This window comes from Glycine soja, chromosome 12, assembly GCF_004193775.1.
Source record: "Glycine soja cultivar W05 chromosome 12, ASM419377v2, whole genome shotgun sequence".
NCBI lineage: Eukaryota > Viridiplantae > Streptophyta > Magnoliopsida > Fabales > Fabaceae > Glycine > Glycine soja.
The window spans coordinates 9,465,765-9,486,823 of NC_041013.1; the positions used below are offsets into that span (position 1 = coordinate 9,465,765).

The following is a 21,059-nucleotide window of genomic DNA, read 5'->3' on the forward strand; positions in this document are numbered from 1 at the left end:
TCCCCCCCTTCCTTACGGATATCATTATAACCTAAGGATAAAAAGGTTTGCATGACCGTATTTTTTTTTTGGAAGGCAGAAAATATATATTATTAATAATAAGCACAACAATATCAGAGCTACTTGTGAAATATACATAAGTACAACACATCAACAGTGTCGCCCTCCAAAACAAAAGAAAACCCAACACTGACCCCACCACATAGGATAGATATACCCAACCCGTATTAACCAAAATACTCCACAAGGTTGGAAGACCAATGGTTGAAAGAAGTACTGAAATTTTTCTCTATAGTTTTTAACCATGACCATGCTAGGAATAAAGCATCATCCATCACTTTGGAAGGTTCAAAGTGATTGCCCTGGAATATCAATAGATTCCTATGCTGCCATATTGAACTAGTTAATGCAATCCACCATCCACACCATCGAGTATGATTTCTCCCTGCACCAAGGCTATCACAGAATTGGACAAAGTGAGATGCTAGAGAAGCTGAAAGTGGTCCTATCATCTGGTTCCACCTCATGGACTCCCACCATAGACCTCTGGTCATTTTGCAATTGAAAAACAAGTGGCTAGCCTCCTCTTGATCATACCCATAGAGAGGACATTCATTTTCCTGAATGGCCACATTTCTTCTAAGGAGGTTATATCTAGTGGGTAATCTATCTTTAATAAGTCTCCAAGAGAAAACCGCAGCCCTTGGGGGGATTTTCAGCTTCCAAATTGTCTAGAAGATATTTGCTTCTGGAATTTGTCTATTACTAGTCATCAAAATTCGATAAGCTGACTTAGTGGAATACACACCACAGGGATCAGCTTTCCACACCATGATATCCTGCAGATGAGTCGAATTTGTGTAGCATTATACTGTGCCAGTTGGAGATGTATTTTCCCCCTGCTTTCTTTAACATCATGATTCACTTGATTGTGCATCTGGTAAGAGAAATCAAAATGTTGTGGTCTTGTTTATCTACGGTGGAGTATGTACCCGGTTGAGCGATACATTAAGATCTTAAAAGGGTATACAAAGAATCTATATCATCCAGAAGCATCTATTGTTGAGAGGTACATTACAAAAGAAGCCATTGAATTTTGATCAAAATACATTAAGAAGGCTAAACCTATTGGCCTTCCTGAGTCTCGGCATGATGACAGAGTGGGTGGTAAGGGTTCAAGAGGACTGCATGTGATCACTCCAAGTGTAGAAGATTTGTTACAAGCTCACTTGTATGTCTTGAACAACAGTGATGGAGTTTTTCCATACATAGTTAAGCATGAAGCTTTAGTCAAACAGAATAATCCAAAAATGTCAAAGAATTGGGTGTTGAAAAAGCATAACAAGACTTTCTGTGATTGGTTTAAAGATACAATCTTTGCAGATGAGAATGCTTCAGAAACATTAAGAAAGCTAGCAGATGGGCCTAAAAGAAATGTTATAACCTGGGAAGGATACGACATAAGCAAGTATTCATTTTACACAAAAGCACAAGATGACAAAAGTACAATGCAGAACAACGGGGTCACCCTAAGGGCTGAATCTCAACACTTCGCCAGTGTGAATGACGCCAATCCCTGTGTAGCTTCCATCCCTTACTTTGGGTTCATTTATGAAATTTGGGAGCTTAACTATGTCAAATTTACTATATGTGTTTTCAAATGTAAATGGGTTGACAGCAACACCGGTGTTTGCACCGATGATATAGGATTTACGCTGGTAGACCTAAAGAAACTTGGTTACCACAATGACCCTTTCATCATGGCAAAACAAGCTAGACAAGTATTTTACATGCAAGACCCTTGTGATGAAAGGTGGTGCGTGGTTCTCCAGGGCAAAACAATTGGTGTTAATGTAGAAGATGATGATTCATACATGGACACCTATGTTAGTCCTTTGACTGCACAAATCACTCCTAACATTGTCGGAGAAGAAGAAGCTGACGATGTTCATGTTAATCGTAATGATCATGATGAAGGAGAATTGATTAACATCGTCTAATGTAATTTTTTGGAGAGAGAGAGAGAGCTCACAAAAGCAAGTAAGTGACAACTACACTTTTTTTCTGATTGTTCAAAAATTATATCTTAAGTTGTTGCAAAATTTATTTATAACTTTGTCTTGTTATTTATGGATGGTTTACTGAAGAGGGAGTGAAATCAGGCATAATTCATCAGTCTTATAATAAAATATGAAAAATTTAGTCATTGGTTTTTTGTACTAGATGGCATCCATAGGACTTCATACAGCTCATGTTTGTCGCCAATTTCACCATCCACCACCCTTACCTTCTCTGGCTTCTCACGTTTATTGTTGTTAAACCCATATTTATGCTCTCCTTCCTTTATGTCTTGTTTCATCACAACTTTAACTGAATCTCCTATCTTCAGCACAGTTGAATCTCCTGTCTTATTCTCCAATGACACACTTTGATGGCCTGTATCTCTTTTCTTCATATGTTCTAGTGCTTCAGCTTCAGAATGCATAGACCAATCTAAACTTTCCAGTTATCACCAAAGGCTTCTGCATCAGCATTGACACTCTCCACCCTCTTTGGTTTATGCTTCTGTGCTGCATTCCTTGCTTCCTCGTTATAAATCTCAGATTTATTAGAGGTTACACTAGAACAATCAGCACCAATCCATGGTTCTTCCTCATCTACCAGCTCAATATCTTTCCTTTCAACTTTTGTTTTGTAAATTACAGTGTAGTTTACATTTTGTATGTTGTTGTATGTTATTGTATAAAGGATCATGGCTTCTCCACCTGCCTCCTCTCCTCCTTCTCCTCCTCTTCCTCCTCCTCCTTCTGCTCCTTCGGACGTATCGGCTTCGCCGTCTGCCGTGAAGCGGACACACAAAGCCTCACGTCTACGATCGTTATCTACTAGACCACCTGGTGCTGAGAGACCAGTGGTCCATGTAGATCCTGTTATCGGTAAGGCCGACGGTCCCCACAGGAAGAAATTAAGAACATATTTGGGGATTGTGGCACGTGATAAGGTGGACGTCACCTACGAGAACTGGAAGGAGGTCCCTACTGCTCAGAAGGACCTGATTTGGAAGGATATTCAGGTATTTTCCTTTTCTTATTTGATTTTGTTTAATTAAAAGCCAAAAAATACATTATTGTAACAAATAAACTTTATTTGATGTTGTCAGGCAGAATTTGAAATCCCAGAGGCTTCTGACAGTAGGACGAAAAAGAACTTACTTCAGACCGTGGAGGAGAGATGGAGGCAGTTTAAATTAGATCTCACGAGGAAATGGGCCCTTGCAGCCGATCAGGACGGTGTGGAGGACACTGTCTGCGAGAAATACGACATTAGCAAGGAAATATGGGCCCAGTTTTGCCAGACTCGCAGAGACCCTTCTTGGGAGATATGTTCCTTGCCATTTAAGTTTTTTTCCAAAAAACATTAACTTGTTATACTTCATTCTAGCAATTTGAAACATTATTGTTTTATTTTTGCAGGATGTGCGCAAAAAGGCACAGGCCATCCAGAAGCAGAACACTGCCTCCCACGTTCTGTCTCGTGGGGGTTATGACTATTTGGAGCAGAAGCAGAACACTGCACAGTCAGGAAACGTTGATGGCGTCATCGACCCTCCATCCCCGGTCAGATGCCACGTGAAGTGGAAGATGGCCCGCACGAAGAAAATAGGGGAGATGACGACTGAGGCCCCAAAGGAAATCGTTGAGAAGATCGTAGGTCATTTTCAACTAACCATTAGAATTATATTTCAATATTTTGTGAATGCCATGTACAACTGTGTTTTCTGTGCAGGATTCCTTTGAGGAGCAGGCGACACAAGGATCCTTCGTCCCCCATGGACGTCAGGATGTTCTCACCGCTGCTATTGGATGTCTAGAGCACCCTGGACGTGTCTGTGCTGCTGGAGCCGGTGTCACCATCAAGCAATACTTTGGATCGGCTCCACGAACGTCCCGCAGCTCTTCCTCCCTGCCTCCTGAAGAATTGCAGCAGCTGACCCAGCAAATCAGGGACCAGTTAGAGGAGTCCATCACAGAAAAAGTGGCGCGGCAGCTCATGGCATCCTTCAGCCAGATGCAGTCCCAGATTCAGTCGCAGATGCAATCTCAGGGACTTGCACTGCCTCCCGAGCCTTTGGTTGGTCCCTCCGGTCCTCGAGTAAGCACAAAGGGGAGTTGCGTTGATCCCTCAGGAAACGATCCTGAGACGGGTGACTCAGATAGGTTCGGCTTGTACATCAAAGCAGATCCTGCCCGCTTGGTTGCCCTGGGGAGAGTTTATGAGGGATCCACTATTGTTCATAACACTCCTTTGTTGCCTGGCCAAGTAATGGTGAGTGTGGAGGAGGTTACAGATGCAGATGCTCCAATTTCTGTACCCACTGATGAGTTTTCCTTAATGGGGCACACACTTCACACCTTCCTTGCTTGGCCGACACATCTGGTCAAGTCTTTATCACAACAGGTACTTTACTCTTACTATATGTTTCTTCTTTTTAAATTAATTCATTCAGCGTGCCTCAAATTAGGCCATTTAACTTTGTTTCAAGAACAGGTAGCTGTGTCTCCGGCAAAACCACCTCCAAAGCCCGATCCGGAGGTTGATGATCCGCTTTATCTGATGACATTGACCATCCCAGAGCTTTTCTTGAGGCCTTATCAGGTTACATGGGATGCTACCGTGTTCGGGGTCTTTAATCCAAATTTCCCGCTCTACATAAAGCACGAAGACCTCTCCGAAATCGCACACGGTGGTCAATGTCTCAACATATTAGTGTTACAGTTGTGGATTCTATAAGTCATTTTATATTACTTTTAATTACCTAAGTTATTGCTTTGAATTCATAAATATTTAACTTTGACTTAACATAAACAGGCATCTCACTGATACAAGTATGCCAGCGGGGAATTCTGATATCTATGGATTACTCAAGCCACAGTCCATTCAGAGGTCTGGGCAATCGCAGTTTGAGTCTAAAAGTTACATAAAGACTTGGATGCAGAGTTCAAAATGCGATGCCTATCTTGGAGCCTACCTAAATAGGTAAGTCACACAGAATAACTGAATTTAATTAATGTTTACTAATATACTAACCCATATTTGTCTCCACTGCAGCGAACACTGGCAGATGGTGGTCATCCTGCCCAGGGAACACCTAGTTGTCTGGTTTTGTTCATTGCATAACAGGCCAGACAACTACCTTAAGGGGATTATTAACAGGTTAGTGTTCTTTTCAATACATTTGCGTTGAAATACCTCAACGTACAACACCAGTTTTTAATTGTTACTCACATGGAACAGTGCTTTAAAAGGTCTTGATGATGCTCCACAGCCTAAATCAAAGGCTCATGCTAGGTGGATTGTCGTCAAGGTACGTCATTTACATAAAACTTCCACTTATATATATATATTTCTTATGTGTCTGTACACTAGTTGTTTAATTAATATCCAAATTTTGTTATGTATTTAGTGTAATAGACAAAAAGAAAGTACTGAGTGCGACTACTATGTCATGCACTGGATGTCCACCATCATTTTAGGAACTTTTAGGAATAACTGGGAAGCGGTACGCTTATTTAAAAAAAATTGATTTTTTTATAATTTGTATTACATTATTAACTTATTATGATTTATTTCATCATGCAGTATTTTAACGATGCTAGACCATTGGAGCCAGAGAGATTAAAGGCGTTGCAGATCCAATGGGCACAGTATTATCTCCGAGTTAGAGATCAGACCTAGGATTTAGGGACATTAACTTTAGCTTAGTTTACTTTGGTTTAACATTTTTGACATTTCCTATGTAATTTGAACATTGAATTCATTTGTTGATTGTTCTTTATGATAAATGAATTATTCGATGTTTATTATGATTAAAATTGCTTGAAAGCATAATAAAATATTTATTTGCTGTGAATTGGGTCTAAAATTGCATTTTATAGGTACAATTTTGGGTTTATTGTAAAAACAGAAAGTTTATATAAAAAAAACTTGAAAACAACATCGGTTATTAACAAAAACCGATGTTAATATAGTAAACAACATCGGTTATTTACGAAAACCGATGTCCACATGCACCTTAACATCGGTTATAATAGAAAACCGATGTTAACGTTTACATATTAACATCGGTTATTTGCAAATAACCGATGTTAACGTTTGTATATTAACATCGGTTGTTTGTAAATAACCGATGTTAACGTTTGTATATTAACATCGGTTATCTATACATAACCGATGTTATATACAAAGAACTACACCAAATAAGTGTATGCATCATCAACGTTGACATCGGTTTTCTTCTGAAACCGATGTTAATGTAATATATTGACATCGGTTTTGGTAGGAAACCGATGTTAATAAATTACATTAACATCAATTTTTCTAGAAAACCAATATCAATATACAATATTAACATCGGTTTTACTACAAAACCAATGTCAACATTCATCATGCATACACTTTTTTTGCTGTAGTTCATTGTGTTTAACATCGGGTATTTAGAAAACCGATGTTATCGTATTTATGTTAACATCGGTTTTCCAAAATCGATGTTAACAATGATATATTCAACATCGGCACTTTCAACATCGGTTTTAGAACCGATGTAGAATGCCCTAAATAACCGATGTTGAAAGTGTAATTTCTAATAGTGTTAATTTATAGAGAAAAAAAATCATATATACATAATATATATCACATTCCCATGAGTGCTGCCATTTGAAGGGCAATGATATTTTTGTATAGAATTGTTTTACGGAGAATAGCACTGCACTTGTATTAATGTTGAGCATGATACAGTAATAGTCTGATCTTTATTGTCAAGTTTCAATGATTGTTTTTAGCATGAGTTGATAAATGAAGTTCTTCTGGTAAGGTGGATTATTTAAACTGTTACAATAATACTTTGATTAACAAATATTGGTTGTATTGTTAAAATGAGATTTAATCTACAATTTGGACTTATCACTGATTTATACAGAAGGAAATTAATGTTAAATCACTTGTTAATAACAACAAAAAAGTTTGGTAACAATTCTTCCATTGAGGAATTTTTGTCAACCAATTCAAATGTTATTAACAATGTATCAGTGATGTTCTACATGTCTACTCAGCCATGACACTACTAGTTACAAAGTTGACGTGAACAAAACATCCACATAATCATAAATTTTTGGTGAATGTAAGTGTGGCCAATAATCATGCGAAAAATCGAAACAAAAGAAAAAGTCTTCATAAACTTGGCTAAAACAACGACCAAAATGTGGTCCAACTAATAACAATTACCCTGGACTTTTCTATAATCTGATGCACATAGCTACTATAAATCACAATCTGCAACCACTAATCCCATGGTAATTGATGAATTGATGAAATAGAAACAACTAAAACAAAAAACTGACGAAATAAACATGAGACAGATCAAGAACAAAACCACCCTTGACCAACACAAGTTCCACCAAGTATAGCAAAATTAAGATTTTGTAATAAATCACTTAATAGAACATACTAACAGAGAGAGATTGCATTTTCTTATAATCTGATACACATAAAAGGGAAAAATTATTATAATAATAACTCGAATAAAAATATGCATGGATTCTAGTGAAGTAGAGATGGCAATCACAAAGCCTAAGGGCAAGGAGGAGTGTTGATTATTCCTTAACATCTACGAATTTCAATCAAAACCCTCATGTCGTTTTAGATGCAAGCTCTTATAGAAACAATTGAAAAGTCTAACATGTTTCTGGATCTCTTACTCAATGGGATTTTACCAAGGCAAGAGATAACAGAACTTGAGTGCATAATCCTAATTTATATAAGCAAAATAGCAAAATTCTCCCGTTGTTATGCTTAATCAAGTTAATGGACTTTGTGGTTATGGAGTTAACTTATCAATACACTTCTTCGAGATTCAAATATAAGCAAAACAAAATTGTTATACGCCTACTAAGAAAGTTGGTTATTGATATACTCCCTCCGGATTCAACTATGAAGAGTATATCAAATGACTTCCAAATGAATTTGCATGAGATCGATCATGTTATCTTTGTGCATTAATATTTTCACTAACTTTCTAATCATCAAATAGTATTCATTTTTTTCATTATGTAGAACCGAGGCTGTGTTGCTGAATAATTTGTAGCAACATAACCCAATTGAATGCTGCATAATTTTCACGATTCAAGGTAGCACTCACAACAGTATTTTTTTTTGTCCACATGAACAAGCTCATAAAAAATGTCGCACCCACTTTCATATACAAATTAAAACTTTCATATTTTTTTAAAAATTAATAACTTTAGATTCATTTTCCATATACCCAATGACTAAGCCCTTCACACAATTTCTACACAAAAAGCCACTACAAAATCAAAATGGAACTAAAAGAGACCTTGAAGCATAAAAAAAGATTGCTACAATATCACAAACCAATGCTTAACCGTGCAATGCAGGGATAGCAAAAAAAACTGTATTTTTAGAGTAAGGAGAGTACCTCGAAACCACTTTCCTTGATAGTGTATGTCAACCTGAGAAAGTTCTGGTTCCTCGCGAGTTTGATTGAAGACCTAGACAAGCCATTGGTGAGTGTTTGTACAGTGGTGAGGTGAGAAGTAGAGACAAAGAGGGTTGGGCTACAATGGCTTACCTGTCGGCGACGTGGGCTGACAGCAGAGGCACGATAGTCGCGGAGGTGCAACAGAGGCACGACAATCACGGAGGCACAACAGTCACGAAGGTTCCCTTATCAATTCGCAAAAGGGTTGGGGGCATTTTATTTGGGGATAATTTTTAAATTTTGACATATTTCATTCCTTCAGAAAAATCCATCGGAATTTCATACTTTCCGACAAAAAATTTATCCGTGGGTAAATTCCGTTGGAAATTCAAAACTTTCCTTCCGACGGAATATAATCCTTCGAAAATATCTGTGGGAAAAAACAATATTTTCGATAGAATAAATTCCATGGGAAATATTACGTCGGAAATATCTATTTTTTTCGTAGTGGAAGTTACATGAATAAGAATGAGAAGTTAATAAGAAGAAGAGAGATAATGAATCTATATATCTAGTGAAAAAGGAAAAAATACTGTCATATTAGTGAAGAGAAGTTACAATAATAAAAATGAGAAGTTAATAAGAGGTTCTATATTTGGAAAATTAGCCTTTAATCCTGTAACTTCTCAACCTGGTATTTCCCCCACTTTTATGTAGATATATACAATAAATTGCTCCTTTTTGGTACAACTATATTCAAGAGTTAGTCTAATAAGAAATTTCTGTTGTGCATTATGATTTTCAGATTTGTTAAATTCTAATTGGATTTCTTCTAGCAGTCACTATCCATTTCTGCATATTAAAAAACATTCTCTCTTAAGGTTTTTAATATAAGATGCATATGCTTAACGGTGATTGTGTGAAATCATTAAAAGCTATCAGAATTGGTTCTTTTGTTTTATACCCAGATAAATATGAAAAAGAGCCTCTCTTTTATTGTCTATAGTGCCACATAAAAATAAAAAATTCATGGATGTGCATAGCATGATTCTCAAATCATGAGCTGAATTAAGAATTAGAGGCTAATTTCCAAATATAGAACCTGCAAGATTAGTAACCCAATGTTAATAGTAAGTAGAATGACAAGTATGAGGTATCAACTTTTGAAGTATGCAATATCAACTTCTACATAATAATGTTATTCAATCAATTAAAAGGTGACAAGTATGAAGTATCAACTTTTGAAGGTAAATGGTAATGAAAGCCAAAGTTTAAAATCCAAACTCTACTTAATTAAGGTTTGAGTTATATAGTTAAGTGACATGAATTATGAAAACACAAATTGCATCTTTCTAATCAACTATTCATGATTTGTATATTATATTATGTTGTTCTGACTAATCAGATGCATATCAGTATCCAGTAAAGCGATTTTTGTAACAGTGTTGAATTGTTTGTGATTGTGTTTGTGGTCTAATGCTAAATTTGGGGTCAGTAAATGCGTTCTACATGTCTTTTTGTCAGTACACTTGTTTCAATTATTTGAATAGATAGAGGAAGCATTGGTGATTAGTTTAACTTCTCTTACTTAATAATTCTACGAGCAAAGTGTTAGGTTTCTGATTTCTTTGGAACAAGGACAAACTTTATGGGCCTAAATGTCAAGGGCCCACTTAGAGTTACCTTACACGGAAAATAGGGAAGGAAGGAAGAGATAGTTGTAAATTATAGAGAGAATAGGAAGGTTACATATAGAGAAACGTGAAAGGTGTGTTAGGGGAAATTTGGGTTGTTTGTTATTAGTGACAAAAATAGTCTCTTAGAGGAGCTTCTTCTCTGGGATTACAAGAGGTCTCTTCTGTAACAGTTTTAGTTTTAAATTTATAATGCAATTTTCTACTTTTATTGAATTAGGTTCCTTTCACAAAGTTTCCTCAGGTTTCTGTTGTCATTAATTATTGTTGCAAATTTGCTTTTGTTAGTAATTTAGTATTATATATGTTCCACTTTTGGCTTGGTGGAAGAAATTACTGTTTGTGTCTTCTTATAGTTCACTAGATAGCATGCCAATTACAATGTTAATACCTGATATTGTTGTTGTTGTAGGCAATAACACTGACACTTGTTTATGTTGGAACTCATAAAGATCTTTCTGATGTGACACATGTTTGGGACAAGTTATCAAATATTTTTTGGGTGAGAGATGCTATCCTCTATTACTTATATAATGAGCCTTTCAAGTATTTGTTAGATTTGTTGTCTTTTAACTTGCTAAATACTTAAGATACCTTGCATGGGGCAATGTTTTGATCTTCTTGTGTGTATCAAACATGTGTGCTTTATCTAATATCATCTTCAATAAAAGATATAATATACATTTCTTTCTCTTATGGATGCAGGCATTTATCATTCTCGGTCTTGTGATATCTGGTGAGTCAATTCACTATTGTTTCCTTTCGTTTTGTCAACTACAAACTAAAAACTGGAACTAATAATCAATATACCACTAGTAGGTGAGGGGTGAGGGATTTATTTTAGGAAATAAGAACATGGTGTAATTTTGAAATCTGATTTATGTGTGCCTAAATTGAAATATATCCATGCAACATGAAACTTTGTGGTTGCTTGCATGTTGTTTGAATTGATTGTGGATAGACATAAACCTTTTGATTTAAGTTGTCATAAATATTCCTATTTTTAAAATATATAACAACAGTTGTCCCATGTTTACCCTAACCCCCAATATCATAGACAAGTTTTGTAAGTGGGAAAAATAGATATATAGAGTGAGTGTGAGGAAACACAAGTGCCAGTGAGAATTTAGCCGGGGCATCACATGATAACGGTCGAGATATTCTGGTGGGGCACAATGACTTTATGCATTCAATGCTTCTTTGGACTTCTAGACAAATTGAAGATGCCTTCAATGCTTCTTTGGTGGTGGCTGTTGATGTTATTTATGGTGAGCAACTGACTGATGCATTTTTTAGTACCTTAGAGAGATTAATGTCAAGGCCTACAGAGATCATGTCCTTAGAGGATTTCATGAAACCGAAAACGTGTTTATCATCTTAAGACAAAGGCATAACTTTCTGTTTTCGTGGAAGAGGTGGAATATTCTGTTGTAGACGGCTTGTCATGGCCATGTAGAATAAAGTAATTAAGAAACACTTTAAAGATTAAATGTTTTTCATTCCTACAATTATGAATGAGTTTGTATACTTTTTTCAGCTGTCAATAATAAAAATTGCATAGCAGAATGACCCTTAATACGGTTTTAGTTGTTTCACAACTTATGTTTCATTAATGAAATGCATCGTATGTTTAGCATGGCTTAAAAATACTTGAATTTTGAAGATGGATATGAATAATTGTAAAATATCTGCGAAACAAAAAAAAAGTATTCTACGACAGTTATGTCTAAAATCATCTTGGAATGAACGACATTCTAAGACAGTTATAACAGTAAACTCGTCTTAGAAGGTCAAATATTCTAAAACGGTTATTAGCATAACCGTCGTAGAATATTGTAAATTCTAAGATAGGTCTTGTCAAAACCTTTCTTAGTATGTATGGCTTTCTATGACAGTTATGACACAAAACTATCTTAGAATGTCATACATACTAAGACAAGTTCTGACCAAAACTCTTCTTAGAAGATAAAACATTTTACGACAGTTTTATGTATAATCATCTTAAAATCATTGACTTTCTAAGATGGGTGAAAAATCGTCGTATGATGGACGCTTCCACGATGGCTCGCAACTGTCTTAAAAAGTCAAAATTAACCGACTTAGAAAACTGCTTTTTCAGTAGTGTAGTTAGGTAGTTGTCAATCAAAGAGTGTAAGAACAAATTCATTCAATGATCCCAAATGAAAAATCTTTAGGGCAGTTATACAAAGCCGAAGCCCGTATTGAGCCCCACATCTTCACTTCAAATGATTATACCTACCATGAAAAAGGATGACTTGGGAAAAATGGTGGTGGAAAAGGTTTTTAAATTTTGATAGTTAATATTCTCATTTGATCAGGAATAAGATTCAAGTGGTGAAAAGAATGCGAATACGAGGATATTATTATATGTAGAGAATATACAAGTCTTATATTTAGCTAGCGATAGAGAGAAAACTAAAACTTATATATATAGAAGACTCATATTTTTTAAACACTTAATAAACATTTATCATTTATCTCTATCTCTTCATGTCAAATTATATTACTTAGGTATAAAATCTATATTTTTTTTTACTTTTATTTCTCTCACTTTAAGTGTCTACTTGTATATGGAGTGTTGATGAATAGTTTTTGAATTGGGAATTGAGAGTACTTGAGTAATTTTGAACTCTTGAATAATATGGCATCTCAAATTTAAACTCTAACTAGTAATTCAAACTGTGGTTAGGAGCCAAAAAAAAAAAAAACTCTAACCATAGGCTTAATTTTTTTCTGAATTAATCATTCGCTTACGTTATGTCTGACAAAATTAGTTAAAAAATTAGCAGGTAGGTGAAATCCGGTAGCTGGAACCTGAAAAGTTAGTTTATTAAATTATAAATATTTAATAAAACTATTTGTTGAAATAACTGAAAAGTGTAAAATGACAAAAAAATAATAATTAAATAATGATTAATTAAAAAAGGATAACTAAAAAATTGAATAAATATATGAAAGATAGAAATGAAAAAAATATCAAAAGTTAAAAGTTATTATTTTAAAAAATGTTAATATTTCAAAAAATACTAGAAACTACTAAAAAATTACTAAATAAATTTGTTTATTGAGTAGGCAAATAAATTTTTCCACTAATAAAAAAAATTAATTTTACTAGACATAATCTTAACAGTAGCGATTCAAATAAAAAAGAAAGAAAGAAAACATTAGCCTCTAAAACTAAATAAAATAGATACACAAACAAGGTAAGTTACGAACAAGTTCGAACATAAAAAGCAAACTAGGATTTTTTTTTTTTCATAAAAAAAAAAACAACTACAAGTACAACTAAACCAAAATAGTCTGAGCTGGTTAAGAAGGTACGCAAATCACAAGTAGGCAGATTTGAGATATTATTAAATGGTCCTACGCCATCATGATTTTCCAATATTAATTTCTATTTTTTATAAATTAAGAAATTTGAATATAACCAAAAAGTTGGTTTTATTGATAAGAAATATACTTATATTTTATAAGAATATAAGTTTAACTTTTATTGCTGAATGTAAAGATTTTATTAGTGGATAATATATAAATATTTCTTGATTATTGAGTTTTAATGGTTATCTTATCCTAGTGAGTATTTAGAATTCGACCCACTTAAAATTTTTTTAATAAAAAATAATTGAATATATGTCACATAAATGTAAATATTGCAGTTAATCATAGATAAATGATAGTTCTAACAAACAGCAACTCAATTGAGGGAGAGTGTTAGAGAAAATACAATTTAACACTCTCCTCTCCGCACTCCACAATTTAACACCATACCAAGTAAAAATATCAAGTTGCATGGACGAGCACCTGTGAGGTTGAGACGTTGAGTTTTCGACTTTCTATGGTAGTTTAGGGACAATACTTTACCTATTATAGAAGTTGCAAGTCATGAATCAGAACCATTCATTTGTTAATTATTATATCTAAACCTTAATATTACTGCAATTCTACACTACTACGGATCCTTTACACAACATGGTGGGGTAAGTTAAACTTCATCCACATATGACATACCTGTGATCCACGTTTAATTTTAATTTTAATTTTAATTTTTCTGTATTTTAGTCTTGTAGAGTTTTTGCGTGAAACACGTTTTGGTTGTGGGGCTTGTACATATATATAGATGAGGATATGGTTTTCGGGTCATGAGGGAAGAAAATCAAACTTTAGATTCTAGCCTCTAATTGTGTTTCGCGTCTGTGTAACTCACTTTTTGGATCAGGCATTATTATTATTATTATTATTAGTCAAAAGTCACAAAAGTGGTAAAAAACAGAAACTGGTTAATTATTGTGGAGATTGATGATGGTGAGAACCCCGAGCTGTGACAAAAATGGACTGAAGAAAGGAACATGGACAGCAGAGGAAGACAAGAAGTTGGTTGATTACATTACCAGATATGGCCACTGGAATTGGCGACTACTCCCCAAGTTCGCAGGTAATAGCCAAAGAGTGTCTATTTTATTCATCTCCTATTTTTTTTTGTTATTTTCATCCAATTCAGGGGAGAATGGAACTTACCAAATAGTTTGGTCAGAAACAAGTTTAGCACTTGAGTAAGTAGTCGGCAATGTGGCTTTCCATTTTTCTTCTTTTCTTTTTTTAATTTAAGGTTTGGTTTTCTACCAATGTGTACGAACTATTCAATGTTTATATACATGCACAGATTATACCTAAAGCATATTAAGTCTTATGAAATATGAATCCAGTGTAGTTGGTTTTACTTAATTTGTTGTTATTTGTCATCAGGTCTTGCGAGATGTGGAAAGAGTTGTAGACTTAGGTGGCTGAATTACCTAAGGCCAAACCTAAAAAGAGGGAACTACACTGAAGAAGAGGAGGAAACTATTATCAAGCTACACCGACGTCTGGGTAACAGGTACGAAACCTTTTCCAAGCTAGAAGTAGCACATGAGCATGAAAAGAGTTAATTATGGAATTGTAAATCTTACTTTTTTAGGGGGGTGAGTGGAAATAAGAGAGAGGAAAGTTAAAATGTGGAAAAAAAAGTGATAAATATAATAAATATTAGGATATATACAAAATTTTTGTTAACTAATACCTTGTGACATTAATTAAGAAATAAAAAAATATTTATTATATAAATTATAGGAGAACAAAAAAAATTATGATTAACATAATTTTTTGTTTTTAAATAAAAATATTTTTACTTTAATTTTTTTAATCAATGTTCTTTACTATACTAGTTAACATATTTGTCATACAAAAGAAAAAAAGAAATCTAAAAAAAATTAGTGTATATTTATAAATTTTGAGCTTGAAAACAACCAAAATGTTCCGTTAGTACTAGTAGTTAATGATGTCTATTCTAAATAAATGAATGTTGGACTTTGTTACATAAAAATGTCATGATGTCTATTCTAATTTCTATGATTAAAAAATGTTACTATTTATATTTAATAAAATGTTGTGATTTTAGTTTCTCATGCATTACTCATGTTTTCAGTTCTTCATAAAAGATCAATTTATATAATTTTGTTTACTATAAAAATTAAAAATTAAAAAAAAATATTTAAAGAAACTAAAATTAAAAACCGTCATACTTTCATATACCATATTTAAGCGATGAAACTTTAGCTGACTACTTCTAACTCAATTTTGGTGGCATTTTCTGTTGTTTTTGTTAGTGCACAATTCAACCAAAAGTAACCCTAAAAACGATAGTTATGACTTATGACAAATGTTACTTCTTTTCGGTACACAGAAATATATTATCCAATAAACCTTCTTAGTATTTTTTTATTAATTAAAATTTGTTAAAAACTATAAAATTTGATGATATATATATATATATATATATATATATATATATATATATATATTTTGTTCAATAAACATCATTTATAAATTTATAATTTTCAATGAATTTTAATTGATAACAAAGAATTTACGTGTCAAAAAGAATACATTCTAGCACTTTTATTCAGATAAATTTAGGAATTTTCAGTCAAGAGTCAACATTTTTTTATAAATAAACATTAATTATTAATTGATATTATTTAGTTAACGAGATAATCAAACATCCAATCTTATAACTCCTTACTCTTAATCCTTCGAACACCCAAAGTTATGTCTTAATGGATCATTTGTGGATATACTTTAGCTCTATACCATGCATTAATCACCATTTAACATGGAGTGATGATGATATTAATTTCTTAAAGCTTTCCTTTCACTATCAGATGGTCTACCATAGCTGCACGGATGCCAGGAAGAACAGACAACGAAATAAAGAACCATTGGCACACCAACCTCAAGAAGAGATCTCAACAGCATAACTCAGTAGCCACAGAATCTCAGATCTCAAACTCAAATGACCAATCTCCAACTGAACCAACTGAAGATACTGCTTTCCAAAACTTTAACAGTGCCACTCAAGACTGTTCCCCACTTTCCCAGCATTCATCATCATCCACAAGCACAGAGTGTACCACAGTGGCCAGCACCGAAAATCTATTGCTGCTGGAAGATGAATTTGCCTTTTGGGATGCAGACACAGATCTTGTGAGTGGAAATTTCTGGCTAGAACCGTATATGCTTGATATTTCCTACCTCCCTGCTAGTGAACCCGAGTACTTTAGCCAAGTGTTTGATGTAGAACTTTGGAGCCATGATACTTAACTGACATCTCTGTACGTGGAATTAATATACGTTGAATAATTAAGGAGTTTATTATATGTTTGTTATTCTGCTCTCAAAAGTGGTGCCCTTTATTGAATTATTAGATGCTATATAAATAAATATATGCAAAGTAAATTACAATAATACTCCTTCGGGTTTTTTTAATCACTTACATATTTTCTATTTTTATAATCATTATTTTTGCCTTCGCTATAAGGTTGTTAGTAATTTAGTGTAAGATTTAAGAGAGAATTAACAAGGAAAAATAAAAGATGATATTATATGTAATTATACAAAATTCCAAGAAGTATTATCGTAATTTGCTTATATGTATGTATAATGCATAATGAATTCTAATTTAAATGACTATTTCTAATTAATAATTAATATAATTTTATTTTAAGCTTAAATGTATTACTAAAATCATATAAAAAAAGATATATTGAGTTTTGATTTTGGTCCCTCAATATATACTTTTTATATGATTTTAGTAATATATTTATTTTTCGTTTTGGTTCTTATAAAAATTTGTTTTATGATTATAGTTTCGATCAATGATGTGACAATTATATACTAGAATATAAATATATGATGTTTCTTAAATATTGATTAAAATGAATATTTTTTAATATAAGAGAAGCGTATATATAAAATTAATAATTTTATAATGACAAAATAATAGTAACATCGTAGACTGAAATTGTAAAACAAAATTTTATAGCAATTCACACAAACAAGTTTTTTTTTTATATAAGAATTAAAACATGAGTATTTTATAAGGACCAAAGTAAGGCATGTTAAATATTAAGAACAGGTCATTCTTGACTCTGAAAAGTTTAGATCTTAAAGTATGATGTATCTCTTTTTTCATCCAATTATATATTGAGGAAAACGGGACCAAAACGATATATATATATATATATATATATATATATATATATATATATATGTATATATATATGTCAATTTTATTTTTTGGTGGGGACCGTAATCAATCAATTGTGATATGTTGATAGGTAATATGATAAATGCACGTACGAATTATGACTAAGCCTGGATCGAGATAAAATAAAATGAAACAAATTAAAATAAAATAGAGTGAAATGGAGTATAATAAAATAATTAAAATTTTCATATTATTTGAATATATTGTGATAAAATAGAATAAAACTTTCATTTGAAATTGGTTAGAATCAGAATATTATTTGTTCATCCGTAAAGGCTTAACCTTCATACAAAATCTATCAAGCACTTACACGACTATAACTTTGTACCTCCTCCTCTCATCCAACTAACACCAGATCTTGAGCATTTTTTGCTACATCAATGAGAATTAGCTGCATCGATTCTTACCTCAGCCCAAAGATATGTTGCTACCTCAACAATTTTCAAACTGCACAAAACCATGATTTTGACATAATTTCTGTTTCTGCTACCCGCTATCTTTATAGACACAAACAAACATTAAATCATGATGAGTGAACAAAAACAAACATTAAATCATGATGAGTGAACAAAAACAAACACAAATTTTGAATGACAAACAAAAATCAGAGTATCCGATAACAAATAACCCACAAACAGGACACACCAGGAGAAACACTAGATCGAGTCACGGAGGATCTCCATCGTGTATGCCTCACCACGCTCCTCGGCAACGCCGTCCTCCTGTCTGACGCCCAGTGTGACTCCCAACACCGCCTTCCAGAAACACATCGCAACATTGGCTGAGATTTTGGCAATGAGAATGGGTGATGGACAAGATTTGGGGATTTTTTAGGTTAATTAGAAACTCGTTTTTTTTTTTTAAATTTTCTCACATGCTAATTTTTTACGGAGAAGAGGATTAAAAAGAATATTTTTAAAGTTTGAAGAACAAAAAAATATATATTTGAATTTAAAAGATTAAGAAAATATAACATATATTTGAAGGAATAAAAATACATTTAATTTTTTAAGTTTTAATCTTTTTTCATGTTAAGTGATCACGTTTTAAAACAGAAATTACTAATATTTCTGAACTAAAATAAAAAAAATTCTAATATATAAAAGAGATTTATAGGAACTAAAATATTGAAACAAAAAAACTTAATTTATAGAAAAAAAATGGAATAATCGCAACACATTCTTAGTAGTGCATATTTTATTATTAATTAAAATTTATTAAGAATTATAAATTAACAGAGAGATTTATTAAATTAATAGTGAGACCAAAAAAATAATAATTTTCAATAAATTTTAGGTGATAATAGATAGTTTATTAAAAAAAAACGAGAATTAGACAATTTGTGCTAGCACTCTCAAAAAATAAATAGACTAAACAAAAACAACTCTATATTTTAAAGACCAATACGTGTAAATTACCGATACCCAATAGGCATCTTTTTCCTTTACCAATTTAACAAAACCAAATATATTATTACCCGCGTCACTAAATTGTGTTTGCGTCCAGCCATTCACATCTAGTGAGCATATATTCTTCAGCTTCAAAATAATTATTGTTACTTCAAAATAACGTACGTTTTTTTTCTTCTTTTCTCATTTTCCTTATTCCCTATATAAAACATTTCTTAAACAAATGGTTACTAAATTACTCCATAATCTTGTAAGTTTTAAATGGATTAATAAACTCAATGGTACACAATTATGGCATATTCATAACATATAAAACAATTATCTAGAGTTTAGAAAGTATGTGTACCCCGAAGAGAAATCCAAATCTATGTCTTTTACCAAATAGTTTTCCATTCATATTTTGTTATAAAAAAATAAATTCTTCCAAACTATTTTAATAAATAGTTTTTAATAATAAAAAGACTAAAACACAACCAAATACTCTTATATTTATTTAAACAATCACATATGAATATTTATTTAAATTCTACAACATGTATTTAGTGAAAGTTATTTACTATTTAAAGAACATCAGTGCCTCATCCTTTCAACACAAAATTTAATTAATGATGAAAATATTAAAAAAATATCAAATTTTGTCTTATATTTAATCATTTTTCCAACTTTTCTTACCTCTTCAAATGAGCATAGGATATACTTATTTTTTTTCCTTTAGTTTTTTATCATTATTTTTTTCTTAATTTTCTTTCTTCTTTTTCCCATGTCGAATGTAAAACATTTCTTAAACAAATGGGTACACTACTGGACAAAAGCGCTTTCTACATCGGTTAAAAGACATATTCGACGTCGATCATTGACCGTCGTCGTAGGCAATATCATAGAAAGTTAAGACTTTTCCATAAAAAATCGTCTTAGAAAAGATATCTTTCTAAGACGATTCTTAGTTAACAACCGTCTTGCAATGATACCTTTCCAAGACAATTTTTCGTAGAACCGTCTTAGAATATATATTTTTTTATAAAAAAAAGTTAAAATATATTAAGGATTCTAAGATGATTTTTTTTAAAAAAATCGTCTTAAAATGTAAATATTTTAATATGATTTTTCAGATAACAGTCTTAAAATGTTTTTTTTTAAAAAAAAAATTAAAAATATTTTGAGGATTCTAAGATGCTTTTTTTGATAAAATTGTCTTAAAATGTATTTTTAAAAAAAAATTAAAATATTTTGAGGATCTTAAGACCATTTTTTAAATAACCGCCTCAGAATATATTTTAAAAAAAATGAAAAAATTTTAAAAAAATTAATCACAATTGAACCACATGCATACACTAAAATAACATAATCCAAAAGAGTATTCATAAAGCAAATATGTATTATGTTGTTAACCATATAAATGGAGACAAATTAAAAAAATAATTTGATGATAAGAAATTATAAATATGCAGTGAATAAGTCATCAACTCTCTTTTAATGATGGTATCCAATGCATGTACCACATCGATGCAGTTGGTACAACAAAAGAGATATCCATATTAAATGTATTTTATCATTAGAGAAAAAACATGTAGACATGTTAATAACATGCAATATAAACTATAGGTAGATAAAAATAAAATTCAATGTGGTATGAGTGGAAAACTATTGAAGTGTGGAAAACTCTTGGAGATAGAGGTCTTGAGTGGCTCACCAAACTCTTTAATGAAATTATGAGGTCAAAACGCATGCCGGAGGAATGGAGGAGAAGCACGTTAGTGCCAATCTATAAGAACAAAGGGGATATACAAAATTGTGCAAATTATAGGGGAATCAAGCTCATGAGTCATACCATGAAATTATGGGAAAGAGTGATCGAACGG

The 21,059-nt window shown here is 32.5% G+C and overlaps 1 protein-coding gene across 1 annotated transcript; it reads left to right on the forward strand.

The window, feature by feature from the left end:
• Positions 1-14,362: 14,362 nt before the first annotated feature.
• Positions 14,363-16,901, forward strand: LOC114379618 (transcription factor MYB13-like). Its single transcript, XM_028338304.1, has 3 exons — positions 14,363-14,641; positions 14,953-15,082; positions 16,407-16,901. The coding sequence occupies exons 1-3, from the start codon at positions 14,506-14,508 to the stop codon at positions 16,843-16,845; spliced, it is 705 nt and encodes a 234-aa protein (XP_028194105.1). The 5' UTR covers positions 14,363-14,505; the 3' UTR covers positions 16,846-16,901.
• Positions 16,902-21,059: the final 4,158 nt, after the last annotated feature.